This window comes from Gymnoscopelus braueri (genome assembly GCF_963280865.1).
Source record: "Gymnoscopelus braueri genome assembly, chromosome: 20".
NCBI lineage: Eukaryota > Metazoa > Chordata > Actinopteri > Myctophiformes > Myctophidae > Gymnoscopelus > Gymnoscopelus braueri.
In genome coordinates this window covers 8,285,026-8,301,365 of record NC_137622.1, presented here as the reverse complement: position 1 = coordinate 8,301,365, position 16,340 = coordinate 8,285,026, and the positions used below count along the sequence as shown (strand labels likewise).

At 46.8% G+C, this 16,340-nt stretch overlaps 1 protein-coding gene across 1 annotated transcript in view; it reads right to left on the bottom strand.

Moving 5' to 3' along the window:
• efnb1 (ephrin-B1) overlaps positions 1 to 16,340 on the bottom strand; it is an 87,647-nt gene that overhangs the window by 40,281 nt on the left and 31,026 nt on the right. Inside the window, exon 2 of the mRNA XM_080416683.1 lies at positions 13,833 to 14,110. Coding sequence (XP_080272809.1) covers positions 13,833 to 14,110 — 278 coding nt within the window. The remainder of the gene's footprint in view (positions 1 to 13,832; positions 14,111 to 16,340) is intronic.

The window sequence follows — 16,340 nt, the reverse complement described above, 5'->3', positions numbered from 1 at the left end:
GTGTGCGCGTGCGCTGTGGGTTTATGATGGTGCTGTGCGTGCGTCCCTACGTGCGTGTCTGTGCATGTCTCATTATCTTTGGGTTTATGCTGGTGCTGTGTGTGTATGTGCGTGCATGCGTGCGTGAGTGTGTGCATCTATCTATGCTTGTCTCGGTATCTGAGTTTATGATGCTGTTGTATGTACGTGCATGTGTGTGCGTGCGTGCGTGCGTGTCTGTGGCCTCAGGGGTAGCTGATATGCCTGCTAACATGAAGGGAAATGAACAAAGCTGACTGCAGATACCTAGGGACATAAGAGTCACGTCAAGCCAACACACACACACACACACACACACACACACACACACACACACACACACACCTCATCTGACTGGTGTGATGGTCTGATGTTTGAGCAGCTCTGCAGGAGGACAGCTCTGCAACACGACACGCAGCCACCCAAACCTTCCCCTGTTATTCACCAAAACCCCAATCAGAGAGCAGAGCAGACCACGGATCAGCCTGCCTGCTGATTACCTCCTAATACACACACACACACACACACACACACACACACACACACACACACAGCTACATATACGTGCAATCACGTACACAGACTCTGATTACATCCTCTGTAGTCAGTGTAGTGTAGTCTCCCTGTCGCTGGTATAGGTTTACATGAGAGCGTGCAGCGCTGATCTGGGATCAGTCTGGGGTGTAGAGGAGTGGAAGATGAGAGGGTGGGGGGGGGGGGAGTGGGCTTCACCTACGTTCCGAAAACACATAAAGACCCTGCCACCGGGCCCCCCCCCCCCTCCACTGGGGCCCCTCAGTCGGCGCCCAACACAAATAAACAGCCACCGCGCAAAAATGTCTGGCAATTTCCTGAAGGATGTACGTAGGAGATGGGAGCAAAATGAAGAGGGAAGCGCGATCATTGCACGTGATAAATAAATATGTTTGCAGTCCGGCGAGGGCAGGGCTGTCGGTCTCGTGGCTGTCGGGTTTCGTGCACGAAACCGACAGCCCTTCTTCGCCGGACTGCAATGTATTTATTTATCATGTGAAACGCACAGCTTTCCTGCTGTCCATCCATCATGGTCCACACACGCGTGCGCTCTGACAGGAAACGCATTCACTCCAATCGAAGCCCAGCTCTCTCCGGACGTGCGTTTAAGCAGTGCTGGAAATGGGCCGGAACGCAGCCGCAACGACTACAATTCCGTGGGCAAACTGAGTTCCGCCTCAGAAATAATCTATAACTGTTTGTATTAAGGGTATTTTATTTCTAAAGCAATTCCTAAGAGAAACTAGACAAACAATGTAAAACCCTTCTGGAGTGTTTTGTCTGCCGAATATATAACCCCAATTTTTTAAACAGTCAAACCAAGGCATTTGAAATGCAGCCTGGATCACGACACACTCACGCCTGGATCTAATCTTCCCCTAGTAGACCTCCCTCGCTCCTTATCCCCCAATGCACAGAATACAAAGTGAAATGCCAGGAAACACAAGTCAATCCAGTCCAACTGCTTGTAAAGTTATTTAAGTTCATATTGAATCGACTTAAAGATTTGTCATTCGTGAACGAGTTGACTGGGAAATAATGGATTTCAGATTTGTGAAGCTTGAGCGCATGTGGAGGTTTGGAAACAATCTACTCTGATTTTTTAAAAGTTTAATAATTGATTATCAATCAGCTTAATTTATTGCATGAACATTGCTGTTTGCCTGATGTGAAGATAAGGCTGTACACTTCATCGTAATGTCACTTGTGAGGCCAAGAACACTCAAATAAACTGTAGTTGTTTTTATAAGACACGAGAAGAGCCCAATAAAATGTGTTTTATGTGTTCAAAGATGAGCACAGCAGAGAAGAATATGTTGGTTTGGTAGGCCACTTAGAGGAAGGAAGAAGGAATAAATGTAAGCTATAGCCTATGTGCATAAACAGACAGTTGGGTGAGCTTTACTTTCATCTGTGCACTTGTACAATCCATTGATGTGTCATCATAAGTAAAAAGATTGTCAAAGCCTGCTATATGGCCGGACCGTGTATGAAATGCCTTTTAATTTGAAATGACGGATACAGGAAGCGAAGACACTCATAATTTAGCTCTAGCATACTGTAGGTTAATCCCGTAATTTCAGTCATGTCAGTGATGCTCAGATTTTCATCTTTTCCCTGAATTTAGTCGTACCAGTTAAATAGATCATCCATGCTGACTGGAAACCAAAAAATGTGTGTGTCCAATAGACTGTAAAGAAATATGTGCATTCATTCATTAAGCGCCTGCAAGAGCTCACGCTCTCTCTCTCACCCACCCTCTCTCTCTCTCTCTCTTGGGCACATCCCATAACCTGGAGAAACGACTACTCTGCGATTGGCTAGTTTGTTGTTAAGCCAACCGGCCGACCGATGCAGTAACGTCATCAGTCAGTGAGAGACTCAGTCAGAGACATTCACATTTATAGGGCTGAACCCGCTGCTGCAGTCCAGCCAAAAAGGCAATATTCATTCATAAAGTCTCATAAAGTAATGTGAGTCTATTCATTTAGACAGAGAAAGGAATTGTAGAGGCAGCGGAAATGCAAGCTCAGATCAGATTTCCTCATCTAAAAACCCAAATCATCTCAGTTAGGCTATATTTTCCCCAGTAGGAAATCCTGTGATACGGTTATATTTCTCAGTTATATACATTATATTGGCATTTAATAGGCACTGATGCCCCAAGTAGTTTTTTCCAGCACTGGTGTCAACGAAACAACAACACAAGCACTTCAGTTATGCAAGCAAGTCTCTTCAGAGGGGATGGATGCGTGTGCATGTGTGAGAGGTTTTGTGTCTGCATGCGTGGACGGATGTGTGTGTGTGTGTGTGTGTGTGTGTGTGTGTGTGTGTGTGTGTGTGTGTGTGTGTGTGTGTGTGTGTGTGTGTGTGTGTGTGTGTGTGTGTGTGTATATGTATGTGTGTGTGTGCATATGTATGACTTTTGCGGTTGTATGCATGCAACCACTGTTGTTTTCTGTGAGTACGTGCGTGCGTGCGTATGCATGTGTACTTGCACGTCGTACATGTGCACTTATGAGTATTGCCAATGTGGCTTTGCTCCTATTTATGCCTTTGCATGTGTGTGTGCATGCATTTGTGCGCCTGTGTTGCTGTGTTTGTGTGCTTGTGGTCTTTGCTGGAATGGAACTTGGGCCCTTCTCGCCACTGAGCTGAATTCACAGAAACAGGCTTGGCCGTGGCGGCGGAGCAGTATTTAGCCCCTGTATTTATGTGTTGGGGCGACCACAGCAGTCCCTATCACAGCCTCTTGATTCATGTTTGTTTGCTTTTCTCTACACAGATGTTATTCAATCAACAACAAGAAGCTCGCTTTCTCTCTCCCTCTACCTCTCTCACCGTCTCTATCTCCCTTTTTCCTTCAGTCTTGTTCAGTTTGTGAAATACAATCGGAACACAGCGCAAACAGTTGCAACAAAATGCATCTCTCTCTCGCTCTCTCTCTCTCTCTCTCTCTTATCCAAAATGCCACAGAAGCGTTCACTCCAGCCCACCGCTTAAAGTTACATCACAACATCCACCCCCCATCTCCCTCCCTCTCTTCAGAGCTGACCAGGGCGGTGTGGTTTTCCACTGCAAGGGGATGCGACATTAAAACGAACAACCGCTGTAATTATGGATCCATATTTCTCCGATGAGTTTGTGTAAACAAGACAGGCTTCCAAAAACTCTTTGAGTGGGGAGGGCGGGAGGAGGACTCTCTCTTTCTCTCTCTCTCTCTCGCTCTCTCTGTCTCCGTCTCTCTCTCTCTTTCTTGGCAGGCCCGCGCCTATGGGTGCCACTGAAAAAGAGCTGCCAGAAAACAAAGCCATTTCTGAGCGTGCCTTGGAAGAGAGAAATCACTGTTCTGGTGAGTGAGACTGTGGGAGAGAGAAAGGGAGAGAGAGAAAGAGAGGGAGAAGGAGAGAGGTTAGGGAGAGAGAAGGGGTAGAGAGAGAGAGAGAGAGAGAGAGAGAGAGAGGGGTAGGGATTGGATCTTGGCCTTAGAATAAAGACGTGAGAATATGTGTTGTTTGGCAGAGCGGAGGGCAACGGTCCTCAGAAGTCTCACATCATGGATAAGGAAATATGTTGCCTCCAGTGTGGTTTACATTACGTGCTGTCATTGTTTTATCCTTCCCATTAACCCATTCAATCCGAGAACGCATCTATAAATGCCTTCTAAATCCTAACAGTTTTCTGAAAACCGTATGTTGCTATAGTATCAGTGGGTTTCACAAACTTTTTCATGTCAAGGAGCCCCAAGATTATATGTATTTGGTCGCTGACCCCCATCTCAAAATATGTCGTTCCAGGCACCCGGTGCCGTGCCACGAGCTTTTATATCTGCTATTTTTGAATAGCCAAAGCATAAAATAATGGTTATAGCTCAAATCTAAAACGACACAGATGCGTTCCCGGATTGAATGGGTTAAGCTTGTTTTCCCCCCTCTCCTCTCAGACTGGGCCGCGCAACGTTTTCTCAAACAATCTTCCCTCTGGACAGTGACGCCGCTCATCCAGCGTCTTCTGCTCCTCTCATCCTAATCACTGCCGATCGCTCTCTCAAACATGAATCTCGCCAGAGGGTCTTAAGTTGTCTCCTCTCCTTTGCCTGCAGTTATTTTAAAGGGGGCAAAAGCCACAGAGATAGATTCCCCGCCGATACGCGGGGGATAGGAGCAACGAGACACCGACAGACTGTCAGGGAAACGGGAAACTGGCTTTAGAAATCAGTGATCATTCGTACTGGAGGCTTTCAGACAGGAGAGGGGCCCTGCATGCTGCTAGCTATATACGTGAGTATGTGTCAACAGAGAGAGAGAGGGGGGGGGGTGCAGGGCGGGATATAAAATCAACAGTGTTGTTGTTTCTCTGAGTTAGCTCTGCGGTCTCTCGTGGTCTCTGTGCCGAGAAGAGATCTAAGCTATCAGTTAACAAAGATGACTTCAGCACAGGCCCGCTCCAGTGTGCTCGCTCTGACACACACACACACACACACACACACACACACACACACACAGACAAGTGTGCATATACACATATGCACGTGCACAAGCACCGATAAACACACACAAAACTGTACTGTATCTTCTGTATACAGACACTCATCTCGGCATTACGGAGTGTGGCGGGAGAGTGAGTGTGTGAGTGTGTGTGTGTGTGTGTGTGTACACGTGTGTGTGTGTGTGTGTGTGTGTGTGCGCGAGCGCGTGCGTGGTGATTGAGGGATGGAGGGAGAGAGGAGACGAGACACGGGGAGCAGAGGAGCAGCAGAGAGAGGGAGAAAGGGAGAGAGAGAGAGAGAAAGACAGAGAGTGAGCGAGCAAATTGCATAGTAAGAGAGTAAAGCTGCGCAGGATAAAATATTCTAATAAGATAAGCATGAAGCATGGCTGAGGAGGGATGAGTGTCTGTGTGGGGTGCAGACTAATTGAGATGAATACATGAATACATCACCTCCATCTCCCTTCAGCTGTAACCAACGGTTACCATTCAGCCTCTTCGCCCTCTCGGAAAAAAAAGAAAGTCCTCGTGTCTTCACTCACCCCCCCCCCCCCCACCCCACCCCTCTAAACAAACTCAGCTGTAATAAACGAAATGCAATAACGGGGCGACAATAACGCTGCACCCCCGCACACCAAACCCACCCCTCCCTCCACCCCCCCCCCCAACCACCCACCAGCTCTCTGAATGAAATATCCCAAGGAGAGAAAAGCGCAGGCGGCCTCGGGATAGATTTGCGAAGCTAGCAGAAATCCATATATTACACTGCCAGCCTAATAAACAGTGGATTGCTCATAGAGGGAGGGGGGAGAGGTGCGGGTGCGGGTGCTTCAGGGTGGGAGTGGGTTGGGGTGGGGGGGGGGGGGTGGCAAATCTCCTTATCCCAGGCTGTTCTTCCCCTCCCGCTCGCAGCTAACCTGGTCCTATTAGCAGGTTTATGGTGGTTACGCTCAAAATGTAATCCGTTACACATTTTACCCAGTTGGCTGCTCAGAATGGTAAACATATAATCTCATTACTTTGGTTACTTTTGGATTACCCACGTGCACACACAGACACACACGAACACGCGCGCGCACACACACACAAACAAACCTCCACTACCTACAGCATTTCAAGTTCCACTTAAAGCCCTATTATGCTCTGTCGTACATAAAGTAGCTAAAATTGCCGCTCTACAAGCTCACAGCGCATCACAACAAGCGTGTTGTGAGCGTGTGGATCTGCTAAACTTCACCAAATGCTCACCTACTTTCGAATGTTCGTACATGACAGGACAAACAATAAGGGACGCTAGGGTTATACTCTCAACCCGGTAGTGTTAATAGGCAGCAGTCGCTGTGCAGAACCAACGTTTTATGTCCATAAAGTGGGAAGTTAAGTACACTGCCTTGAATGTGCATGCGTAGGCCTCCAGAAGAACCGCCAGGATACCAGCACTCCTACACAGTGGCTCTACACATGCAATTAAAACAGTTTATTGGAGGTAAGCGCTGAGTGGAGGCAGGTCACAGGACTAAAATGTACGCTTTCTCCCTGAGACATTTTAATTGCCAGGAAGAGGCACGTGTGGGAGTTTTCTTTTTTGCGAGGCTTGTAATCCGACAAAACCAACGCCTTTGTCCCTCCTAACTTATCTCTGGGTAATCCAATTACCTCTTTCATCAAAAGTGTCTGTAATGTGACTGAAATGTTCAGTTATAGTCTCTAGTCCCCCCCCCCCCCAACCGATTAGCCTTGCCCGTACAAAATGTGCTGCACGTCATGCACCGTGCATAATGTGGTGTACTCATACGTGCGTTTGTGTACGCGAGCGCGTGCGTCTTGTGTGCGTGCTCACAGTGCGAGCACGTGTCTATGCGTGGGCGCTTGCTTGAAGGAGCATATGTCAAGACTGTTTACATCCCAGTGAATGTAGGGCAGGCGGGGATCTTCTCGTCCGCGGCAGGAGACAAGGAGAGTTTGACCTTGAGCGACCGACCGCCCTCCCAAGGACATGAAGTCCGGAGAGCCCCGTCAGACTGGAGGAACGTATAGCATCAGATAACATGAAGCAAAACCCCACGGAAGGAGAGGTTCTCTGGGGGGAGGAGGAGAACAGGGTTGTGTGTGTGTGTGTGTGTGTGTGTGTGTGTGTGTGTGTGTGTGTGTGTGTGTGTGTGTGTGTGTGTGTGTGTGTGTGTGTGTGTGGGGGGGGGGGGGGGGGGGGGGGGCGGGAACTGAAGTCACTGGAACAGATTTGCTGTCCTAACCTCGCAATCGTAACAGAAAAGGATATTAGGATGTTAAACGGAGGATGTCGGATGTAGTGCGAGGCTGCAGGCTGCGCCCCCATCATTTAGAAGAACTGAAAATGGCTCTATGAATTATTCAAGGGCAACTGGAAAAAAAAAGAAGCTGTTGTGTCATGTCGTGCCATGTTGTGTTTGCCAAAGCATTCTAAAGTACCGGCAACCTACGCTAGGCCGAATAAAAACACCGCAGGCTAGGGAGGTTAGCTGCCCAGATAAAGCATAAATTCAACATAAATTCAACTTAATTAGGTTCCACAGCAGACCAGCACAATCATAAGAGACATTTTTCACAATACAGGGTCCGCTGAAAAAGTTGGACAAGTAAAAGGAAGAAAAAGTAGTGCTGGCTGCGTGGGGAGCCTGTGGGTAGTGTGTGTGTGTGTGTGTGTGTGTGTGTGTGTAGGTGTGTGTGTGTACTTGAATTACTATGCTTGTGACTGGGCCAAATGTCCCCACAAGTACAGTAAAATGTGAGAAATGGACATTATCAGGACGACTTTCCTGCTCCTCGCTCCTCGGAAGAGAAATAGTTATTACTTTTACGAGTCAAGCTTACAATTAGGAAAATATTCAGGTTGCGGTTAAGGTTAGGATTAGGAGTTTAGAGGTTAGGGGTTTAGGGGTTGGGGTTAGGATTGGAGGTATGCCTCATTTATACCGACGCATTGTTGAGCTTGTAGATCGGCAGTGTTTGGGTGCGTGGCACTGGTGTGCATACGAATAAATCAGGCAGGGTTATAGGGTGAAAAACTGGTAGAAATGGCGTTACTAAAATCGCCGTCCTATAATTGCGCTGTCCTCGCAAGAATAGTAGTGTGTGTGTGTGTGTGTGTGCGTGCGTGTGCGTGTGCGTGTGCGTGTGCGTGTGCGTGTGTGTGTGTGTGTGTGCACACTGCATACTGCATAGTGGAGCGGGGTTATGTTGGATGTCCACGGCAGTGCACTGAGATGCAGAGTGACAGCTGTCGGCAGGGATCAGTCTCCTCCTGGCTGCTACAGAGGACATCATGAGAGGAGGGAACTGCTTCAGGACAGCCTGCCTTCCCGTTTGCCTGCCTTATGGCCCCGGCCCCGCTCCTTTTTATAGCACAGAGACGCACCAAAGCCCCGCAATGAATCCACCGCGAAAAACATCACCAAGCTATAAGCAAGCAATCATCCTGCATCATTTCACGGCACAAGATGGGGTGGAAAATGGAACACAGCGAGCATATGTTTACACACACGCATACGTTATTATTATATACGCGTGGGTGCGTCGTGTGCTAGCGTACTTGTCTTATAGCCACTTTCAACCTGGCATCCCTATTTTAGGTGTGTCATTATAGGTGAAAATGTCGGTCTTTTTTAACGGTGAAAATAGGCAATCTACAAGCTCACAGAACATATAGATCTATTTTCGCTATTGGTTGTATGACAACAACATGTTTAGGGCTTAAGGGCTTTTAACTGTCTGTCTCTCTCTCAATTCAATTCAAAGGGGTTTTATTCACATAGGAATCATATGTTTACATTTCCAAAGCAAGTGTGGAATAAAACAAATAAAGTTAGCCTCATAACATAATTGCCTAACTCATAATTTTAAGGTTTTCAGGAGAGACAAAAACAATCACTTTCTGCCTCACCTAGATGAGGCATGTTTATCTGCCTTTATTTATATCTGCTTAACTCTACTCTCCTAACTCTGCTGATTGCTCCTAACATCCTGCCTTGTTGCCAATGTTCTCAGCCAATCAGGATGCTTGTTACATTCAAAATAATGTAAGTACTTAAAGTACTTTCTGCCTAAGTCAGTTTGGAATGTAACAAGCATTCGGATTGGCTGAGGACATAGGCAATAACTTAAGGCACAATGATGCAGCAGTGTTAGGAGAGCAGAGCTGCGCGAAAATGTCAATTTGACCAAAAAGTGAGTTAGGCAATTATGCTATGAGGTATGTAACAATTTAGGCCTACTACAAAGAAATGTGTAAACATAGCTCTGTAAGCGGAGACATTGCAACTTGTAATCTCACATAGTAGGTAGAAAACATTTTAAAAAACGACTTAAAAATTTAGTAGGTAGAAAAAATAAATACAAATAAATGTATAAAGTCAAACCGAAGCATTGTGCTTTTGCTGTTAGAAAATACATATACATACAGTATATAAGTAAATATTTAATATAGAGACTTAATATAAAAACTTAACAAATAACAGGAATCTTTGAACCACTTCCACCCCCGACGTCCCTACTTTGGGCATGTCATTATAGTATGTGATTATAGGAGTCACAGTGCGAGCTTGTAGATCGGCTATTTTCACAATGTGTATATAAGTAAGTATGTAGGTCTTAAGTGGTTAAAGGTGCATTTGTTTGTAGTGAGTAGGTCTATGTTCTGAGATCAGTATGGTGCAGAGGAATACTCCCTCTCTCTCCCTCTCTCTCTCTCTCTCTCTCTCTCTCTCTCTCTCTCTCTCATTCATTCTGTGTGTTATATTTCTCTCTCTGTAAAGGCCCTCTGTCTCAAATCACATCTCTCCTCCTGACTCCTCAGCCCCATGAAACACAGAGTGGCCATTTTCCTTCAGAAAACAGTCCATTCCACATCCTGTGTTTAGACAAAAGCAGTGAAATACAGCCAGTTTATTCGCCCATGCAGGGGGGCTGTGTTTGGTGGGGGGCTGGTGGCGGGCTTGTTGATGGACGACAGAGGCTGGTCAGTGGCCTGGGGTTTAGATCAGTCTGGGGTTATCATTACTGACCCCCCGCTGTGTCTCCCTGACCCCACACCGCCCCCTGAGTTTTGACCCCTGACCCCTGCGGCTCCTGACAGGGGGTGGTGAGGAGGAGAGACTCGTGGCATGGGAAGGGAATTGGGGGGGGGGTGAGGGGGGTGGCTTGTGGGGGGTTTAGGAGCTGGATGGACAGGACAGGCTGGACAGGACCCCCTGGGGTGACAGCAGAGCATGGGACTTCCAGAGGACTATGATACACACACACACACCATTTGTTGCTTACTCTACCACACAGCATTTTCTATTTATTTTACCCCTAGGGTTAAATGGAGAAGGAGAAAGAGGGAGAGGGGGGGGGGTGATTGAAGAAAAGAAAGATAAAACGGAAACGACAAGAGCAGAAGACAGAGTGGCCTTGGAGTTAGGGGGGCAGCTGTTTGGGGGGTGGGGGTGATTAACCAAAAAATATATATTTAGTTTCTTTCGCAATTTAAGGGCTTAAGTCGTTAAGGAAAAGAATGAGATACAGAAAGTTACAGAACAGCGGAGAGAAAGAGAGAGAGAACAATAGAGAGAGAGAAAGATACAGTGGAATGTCCACTCCCCAATGCGTCTTCTCGTGGTCTCAAGCGGTGTGGGTCATGTTTGACCGTTAATCAGACCAGATAAGCCTGCTCTTTACGGGAGTGGATGGGTGGGAGGGGTGGGCTAGTGGGGGGGGGGGCAGATTTACAATGCTTTGCTGGCCGGCCGGTTGGATCACATTCCAAACGGAGACAGCGGGGATAACCTGGTCACATCTTACAGCCTGAGGATAAGCTGGCCTTAGGTTGCCGTGCGCACGCACACACACACACACACACACACACACACACACAAGCGCACACACACACACACACACACACAGTATAGTCTATTGGAAGATCATGAAAAGCCTAGATATGCACATTTTTTGCAGGTGTCCTCTCTGTCTGCCCCGTTTCTTCTTTCTCCCTGGCTCTTTCATTCACACACACACACACACGCACTCTGTACTCACAGCAGCCACGCAAAGCCATTATCTAAATGATAGATGATGTGTATTATGGTGTGTGTGTGTGTGTCTGTGTGTGTGCAGGCTCCTCCAGTATAAATATAAAGCACATTCTTCCCGTGCAAAAGGACAACAACATTAACACACAGCCAAGACAAATACCGTATCCGATTACTGTATCCGTCACCAAAGTGATGCACTCTACGAGCCCAATAATGATCCGCCATCACGCCCCGTCCTCAGCCCGCACACATGAAGGATTTATGGCTGAACATCAATGCATTTTTTCCCCCTATTCAAAACGCCACGGCCGCCGCGCACAGCTATGAGATGCCGTTACAGGGCAGAGGGGTACGGGGAGCTTGGGACTGCATGAAAACGAAAAGGTTCCCGGGGGAGGAGGAGTTGCTTCTTTGATCTCACAATGTGCTGTGCAATTGTTAACCACTTTCGACCTGATGTCCCCATTTTGGGCATGTCATTATTATAGTCAAAACGGCCCAGAGCTTGTAGATCGGGGGCCTGCTATTGTATGCTATTGGCTGAAACTGCAGCGAGGGCGGGTCTTCACTCGGTAGAACCAGTAGAAACCCTAGAAACATACCCTACTTTATCATTAATTTTAAAATAAATGGGTCCATAATTTGCCAAAACGCATATCATGGTGATTGAAAGAAGACTTTAAACTAGCGACTGGAAGCATGATGAACTGTCACACTTCCTATATAGCCTTAATTTACAAGCCGGATGCTAGCCCCTTGGTTGAAACGGGTGGCGTGGGGCTGGGAAGAGGAGCGCTTCTAGCACGACTTCACCATAGAAGTTGAACATACAAAATTGATAGAGATAGCTAGAGATAAGAGCAAGTCCATGCCCAAATCAAGACACACTTTGCAGAGCTCAGTCAGCTTACAACAAGACGTGAAAGACACCTGCAGGCGCCTCCCTTGACACGCCCATGGGCAGGGTCGTTTGTAAAGCTTGTTTGGATGCATGAGCACAAACAAGAGCAAATGTATATCCTTTTGAGTTTGTATACACAGCGTCTGTGGAGCAGCTGCTCAAAGTGTTGGCTGATAAAATCATGAACTTCTCTGTGATGTGGCTTTCTAAGTAAGTAGCCCTTGGTTAACTAGCAGTTTCTGAGAGATGTAGCCCATAGTTAAGGAGCCTATCTCCTGTCTCCTAAGCGTGAGTCAGCTTGATATACAAGTACACCCCCTGGACATGACGCTAGAATGTCTCAGGGACTTATCCCCCAATCCCCTTGATTCTGAATGCCAAGCAGGGGAGGAATTGGCCAACATTTTTATAGTCTTTGGTATGACACAGCCAGGGATTGAACTCCCGGCCCCCCGTCTCGGGGCGTACACACTAACCACCAGACCACTGGGCTGGTGGTGAGAGTTTAATCAAGTTGTCTAATCAAGAAACAATGAATTCGCAGAGCTCCTCTGAAAACAAAACGTGAAACAGACTCCTCCCTTGACACGCCCAGGGCAGGGTTGTTTGTCAAGCTCGTTTTGAATGCAGGAGCACAAACAAGTGCAAATGTATGTTCTTTGAGTCTGTGTACACAACGCCAGCAGCCCCTCAAAGTGTTGGCTGATAAAATCACGAACGCCTCAGCTCTCTGTGATGTGGCTTTGTAGGGAGTATCGATTGGAGAGGGGGAAGATCCAAAGAATAACGTAATTCAGATTTAGTGGTTTTCCCCCTTCAAAGAGAATGAACTTTCAAATTTAAATTCTTTTTTTCATATATTAAAAGAGGAAATCTAGGTTTATCAGCTTTTTATCAGAGTATTTTAATATGAGCAATATATCAATTGGTTTGTTTTATTTTGGTGGGGGGAGCCTCAATGCATCAAATAATATTAAAAACCACAAAAAGTTCCATCAAAAATTATTACTTCCGTGAAACATACTAGTATTTTGTCATATGATCCTAATAAATTTTATAGTATCTCATAATGCACTTTATTTTCCTGCCAGCAACCATTTCATAGGAACAGATGTTCCTTTTTTCCTTGTTCCAAAATGGAGGTCATCTCACTTTGGAGCAAAGCTCTTCACATCGGCACTACAGTGGCCTTAGTTACACTATCAACCAGGGACACAGAACACACAGAACCCTGTTTACCGTGCAATTCAATAGAGATCACAGATAGCACAACCACTTATGAAAATAACCTGCTTTATAAGCCCAAATACCAGTGTTATTTGAGAAGAAATGCAGGCACACTCCACATGTACTGTACATCCCTAAATAATATAAATTAAAAGCACTTAAAAAAATACAGGTTTTACAACTGATAGAAGACAGTTATCAAAGGGTGAATGGGTAGGAATGGGAAGTGTTAATGGGCACCACGCCCCTGCTATCAACAGCCACTGACTGGTGTTTATGGGAGTTAACTTACTGGTGATGTAGTTCAGAGGTTCTCAACCTGGGGTCTGGGGACCCCCAGGCGTCCTTGAGGGGGTACCAGGGGGTCCCCAGCAAAATCAGATAATACAGCATCACAATCAGTTTAACAACTTTAACCCTATTTATACTTTGTCTATTCAAAAATAGAGGGTGATGATGTACAGTTGATGTTCCCCTTATACTAACTAGTGTTTATGGTCATTTACAGGGATGTGGTTGATTTTCATGCTAATCTAAGCAGTGTTTATGGGAGTAACTTACAGGTGATGTAGTTGATGTTCATACAAAACTAAGCAATGTTTATGGGAGTAACTTACAGGTGATGTAGTAGTTGACGTCCTTCTTAAACTCCAGGCCCATGTAGTTGGGACTGAACTCCTGGAACTTGATGGTGAACTTGATATCCTTTTCAGGCTTGTTACAGTTGACCAGAACGTTGGGGTCCAGCACCGTGCTGCAGCTCTCCGCCTGTTCCCTCTTCACCAGGTACAGTTTGTAAAACTCGTACTCCCTGCCCGGGTCCGCCTTGGGACAGATGATGTCCAGCTTGTCCCCGATTTCAGGGTAGATCACCAGGCCCTTCCCTATCAGAAAGCTGTTGGAGAAGGAGAGAAGATGACGGGTAAATTAAAACCCTGAGCTGTAGACACCGGACACACATTTCAAATTGAATTCATACAATCCAGGGACTTCTGGGAGCAGGAGTTAATTGGTTTAGAATTGTCTGGAGCAGGTCCAGTCCAGAAATAAGTGCATTTAGTTTGGACCCAGACAACACGTACCACATTGTTGGGGCGGCAGCAGATAAGCGAATTAGGTTTCTTTTCATGCTTGTATCAAAAAAGCAATAACCAGCTACTGCCAAGTTTTCTCGCAGGTAAAAAAAATTAAAAAAAATCAAATGGCCGTTTTAACCCCTTTTCTCAGGCCCCAACAAAATGGCTGCCACAAAATGGCCGCCAAAGAGAACAGTTCAGTGTCGGGGAGGAATGCAGTGCAGAGAGGATTCAGTGGATCGTTTTATGTTAAGACTCAAGGTTTCAGCTCTAATATCCCTGCTTCAGATTTACGTGTTTGGAGATGAGAACAAAGTGCGGGGGGTCACCCGGAAGGGTTAAGGCTTCACTGCCTTCAAACCCTCTCCTAGGCCCCTCCCCGCCAAACCCTGGCCCCCGATCACCTACGGAGGGATTAAGATAATCCATGTGGCCTTACTGTACCTCCCCACCGCACCCCCTGGTGCCAACTCAATCAGATCAGCTCCTGTTCGCTTTTATTCACTAAAAAGGTAGAGAACAGGAGGAAACACAGTGTGTGTGTGAGTGTGCGGAGGGAGAGACGAGAGGGAGGGAGATGGCCGCCGCAGGGATCATCGAGTACACACGTGTGTGTGTGTGTGTGCGCGTGCATGTGTGTGTGTGTGTGTGTGTGTGTGTGTGTGTGTGTGTGTGTGTGTGTGTGTGTGTGTGTTGGTCAGTGAATTGAGCTGAGGTTGTGGTCTGATGGGGGACAGACAGGCTGAATCATTGTTCTGAGGCAGTTTGGGGCTTAACATGTCAGCATGGTTCAGCTCTGCTGTCCCAGTTAGCCAAGCATTAACACAGACAGCCAGACTGACCACGGCTTGCCTGTGTGTGTGTGTGTGTGTGTGTGTGTGTGTGTGTGTGTGTGTGTGTGTGTGTGTGTGTGCGTGTGGGCGTGCATGCGCGCGAGTGTGTGCGTGTGTGTGTTCATGCGTGTATGTGTGTGTTGTGGTCACAGCAGTGGGAGCTATCTGTTAGATCTGCCCATGGCAGCAGATTCAAGCAGGCTTTTAGACCAGAGCAATGCAGTTGTTGTCCTTTCTGAACCCTCACATTTTAACAAGACATCAGACTGCCTCTTCCTCTCTCTCTCTCTCCCTCTCTCGCTCTCTCTCAGAGCAGTAATCTCACCTTATCTTCAGTCCCTCATTTCATGATCATTTCACCACTAAATAACTGACTCTTCAGATAGGGCCCGGGAGAGGAAGAGGAGGAACGCTTTCTGAGGGAGGATGATGGAAGTCTGATGGTGGTCGGGAGGACGAGAGAGCAAGAGAGAGAGAGAGAGAGAAGGAGCTATGATGGTTGGACCTCCTCCATCTCCTGTGGTGTTTAAGCGCGGGCAAACAGCCAGCCATTGTATGAAAACGATGGCTTTAAAAAGACCCATTTTTCAAGGTAATTCCCCCCATGAAAATGAACACGATTGGATAAAAAAGGAATAAAAACGCCTCTCTTATTTTAGCCGCTCTGTTCCGGACAGAGAGGCGTTATTGAATAAATAAACGGCTTCCTTTGTACACAAAGGGACATAAATCCGAAATGAATTTTTTGAAAAACAAAGAAAGAAAAGAAATAGTCGGAATCCCTCCCTCCCTCCTATGATGTCATGAAAGAGTATGCAGATAGGAGGGGGCCTCTCACAGGAGCAGAGCGGGCGGGTTTCAAAGTGGGTGAGACGGTATTTCCCTGCTATTGTCTGATGCTGGGGGGTACTGGGGGGGGGGGGGGGTTACTAATTCAAGCGGGCGATAAGAGAGACATGGGGCATCCTTTGTCTGAAGCACTCCCGACAATTTTCTGGGTTTTCAGCGGCATCGATGTATGTGTGTGTGTGTGTGTGTGTGTGTGTGTGTGTGTGTGTGTGTGTGTGTGTGTGTGTGTGTGTGTGTGTGTGTGTGTGTGTGTGTGAGTGAGTGTGTGAGAGAGAGAAAGAGAGCGAGCGAGTGAGTGCACGCACACACACGTGCACGTGTGTGTGAAGACAAGGACACAATCAGTCCCTAATTGGATCTACAAGAT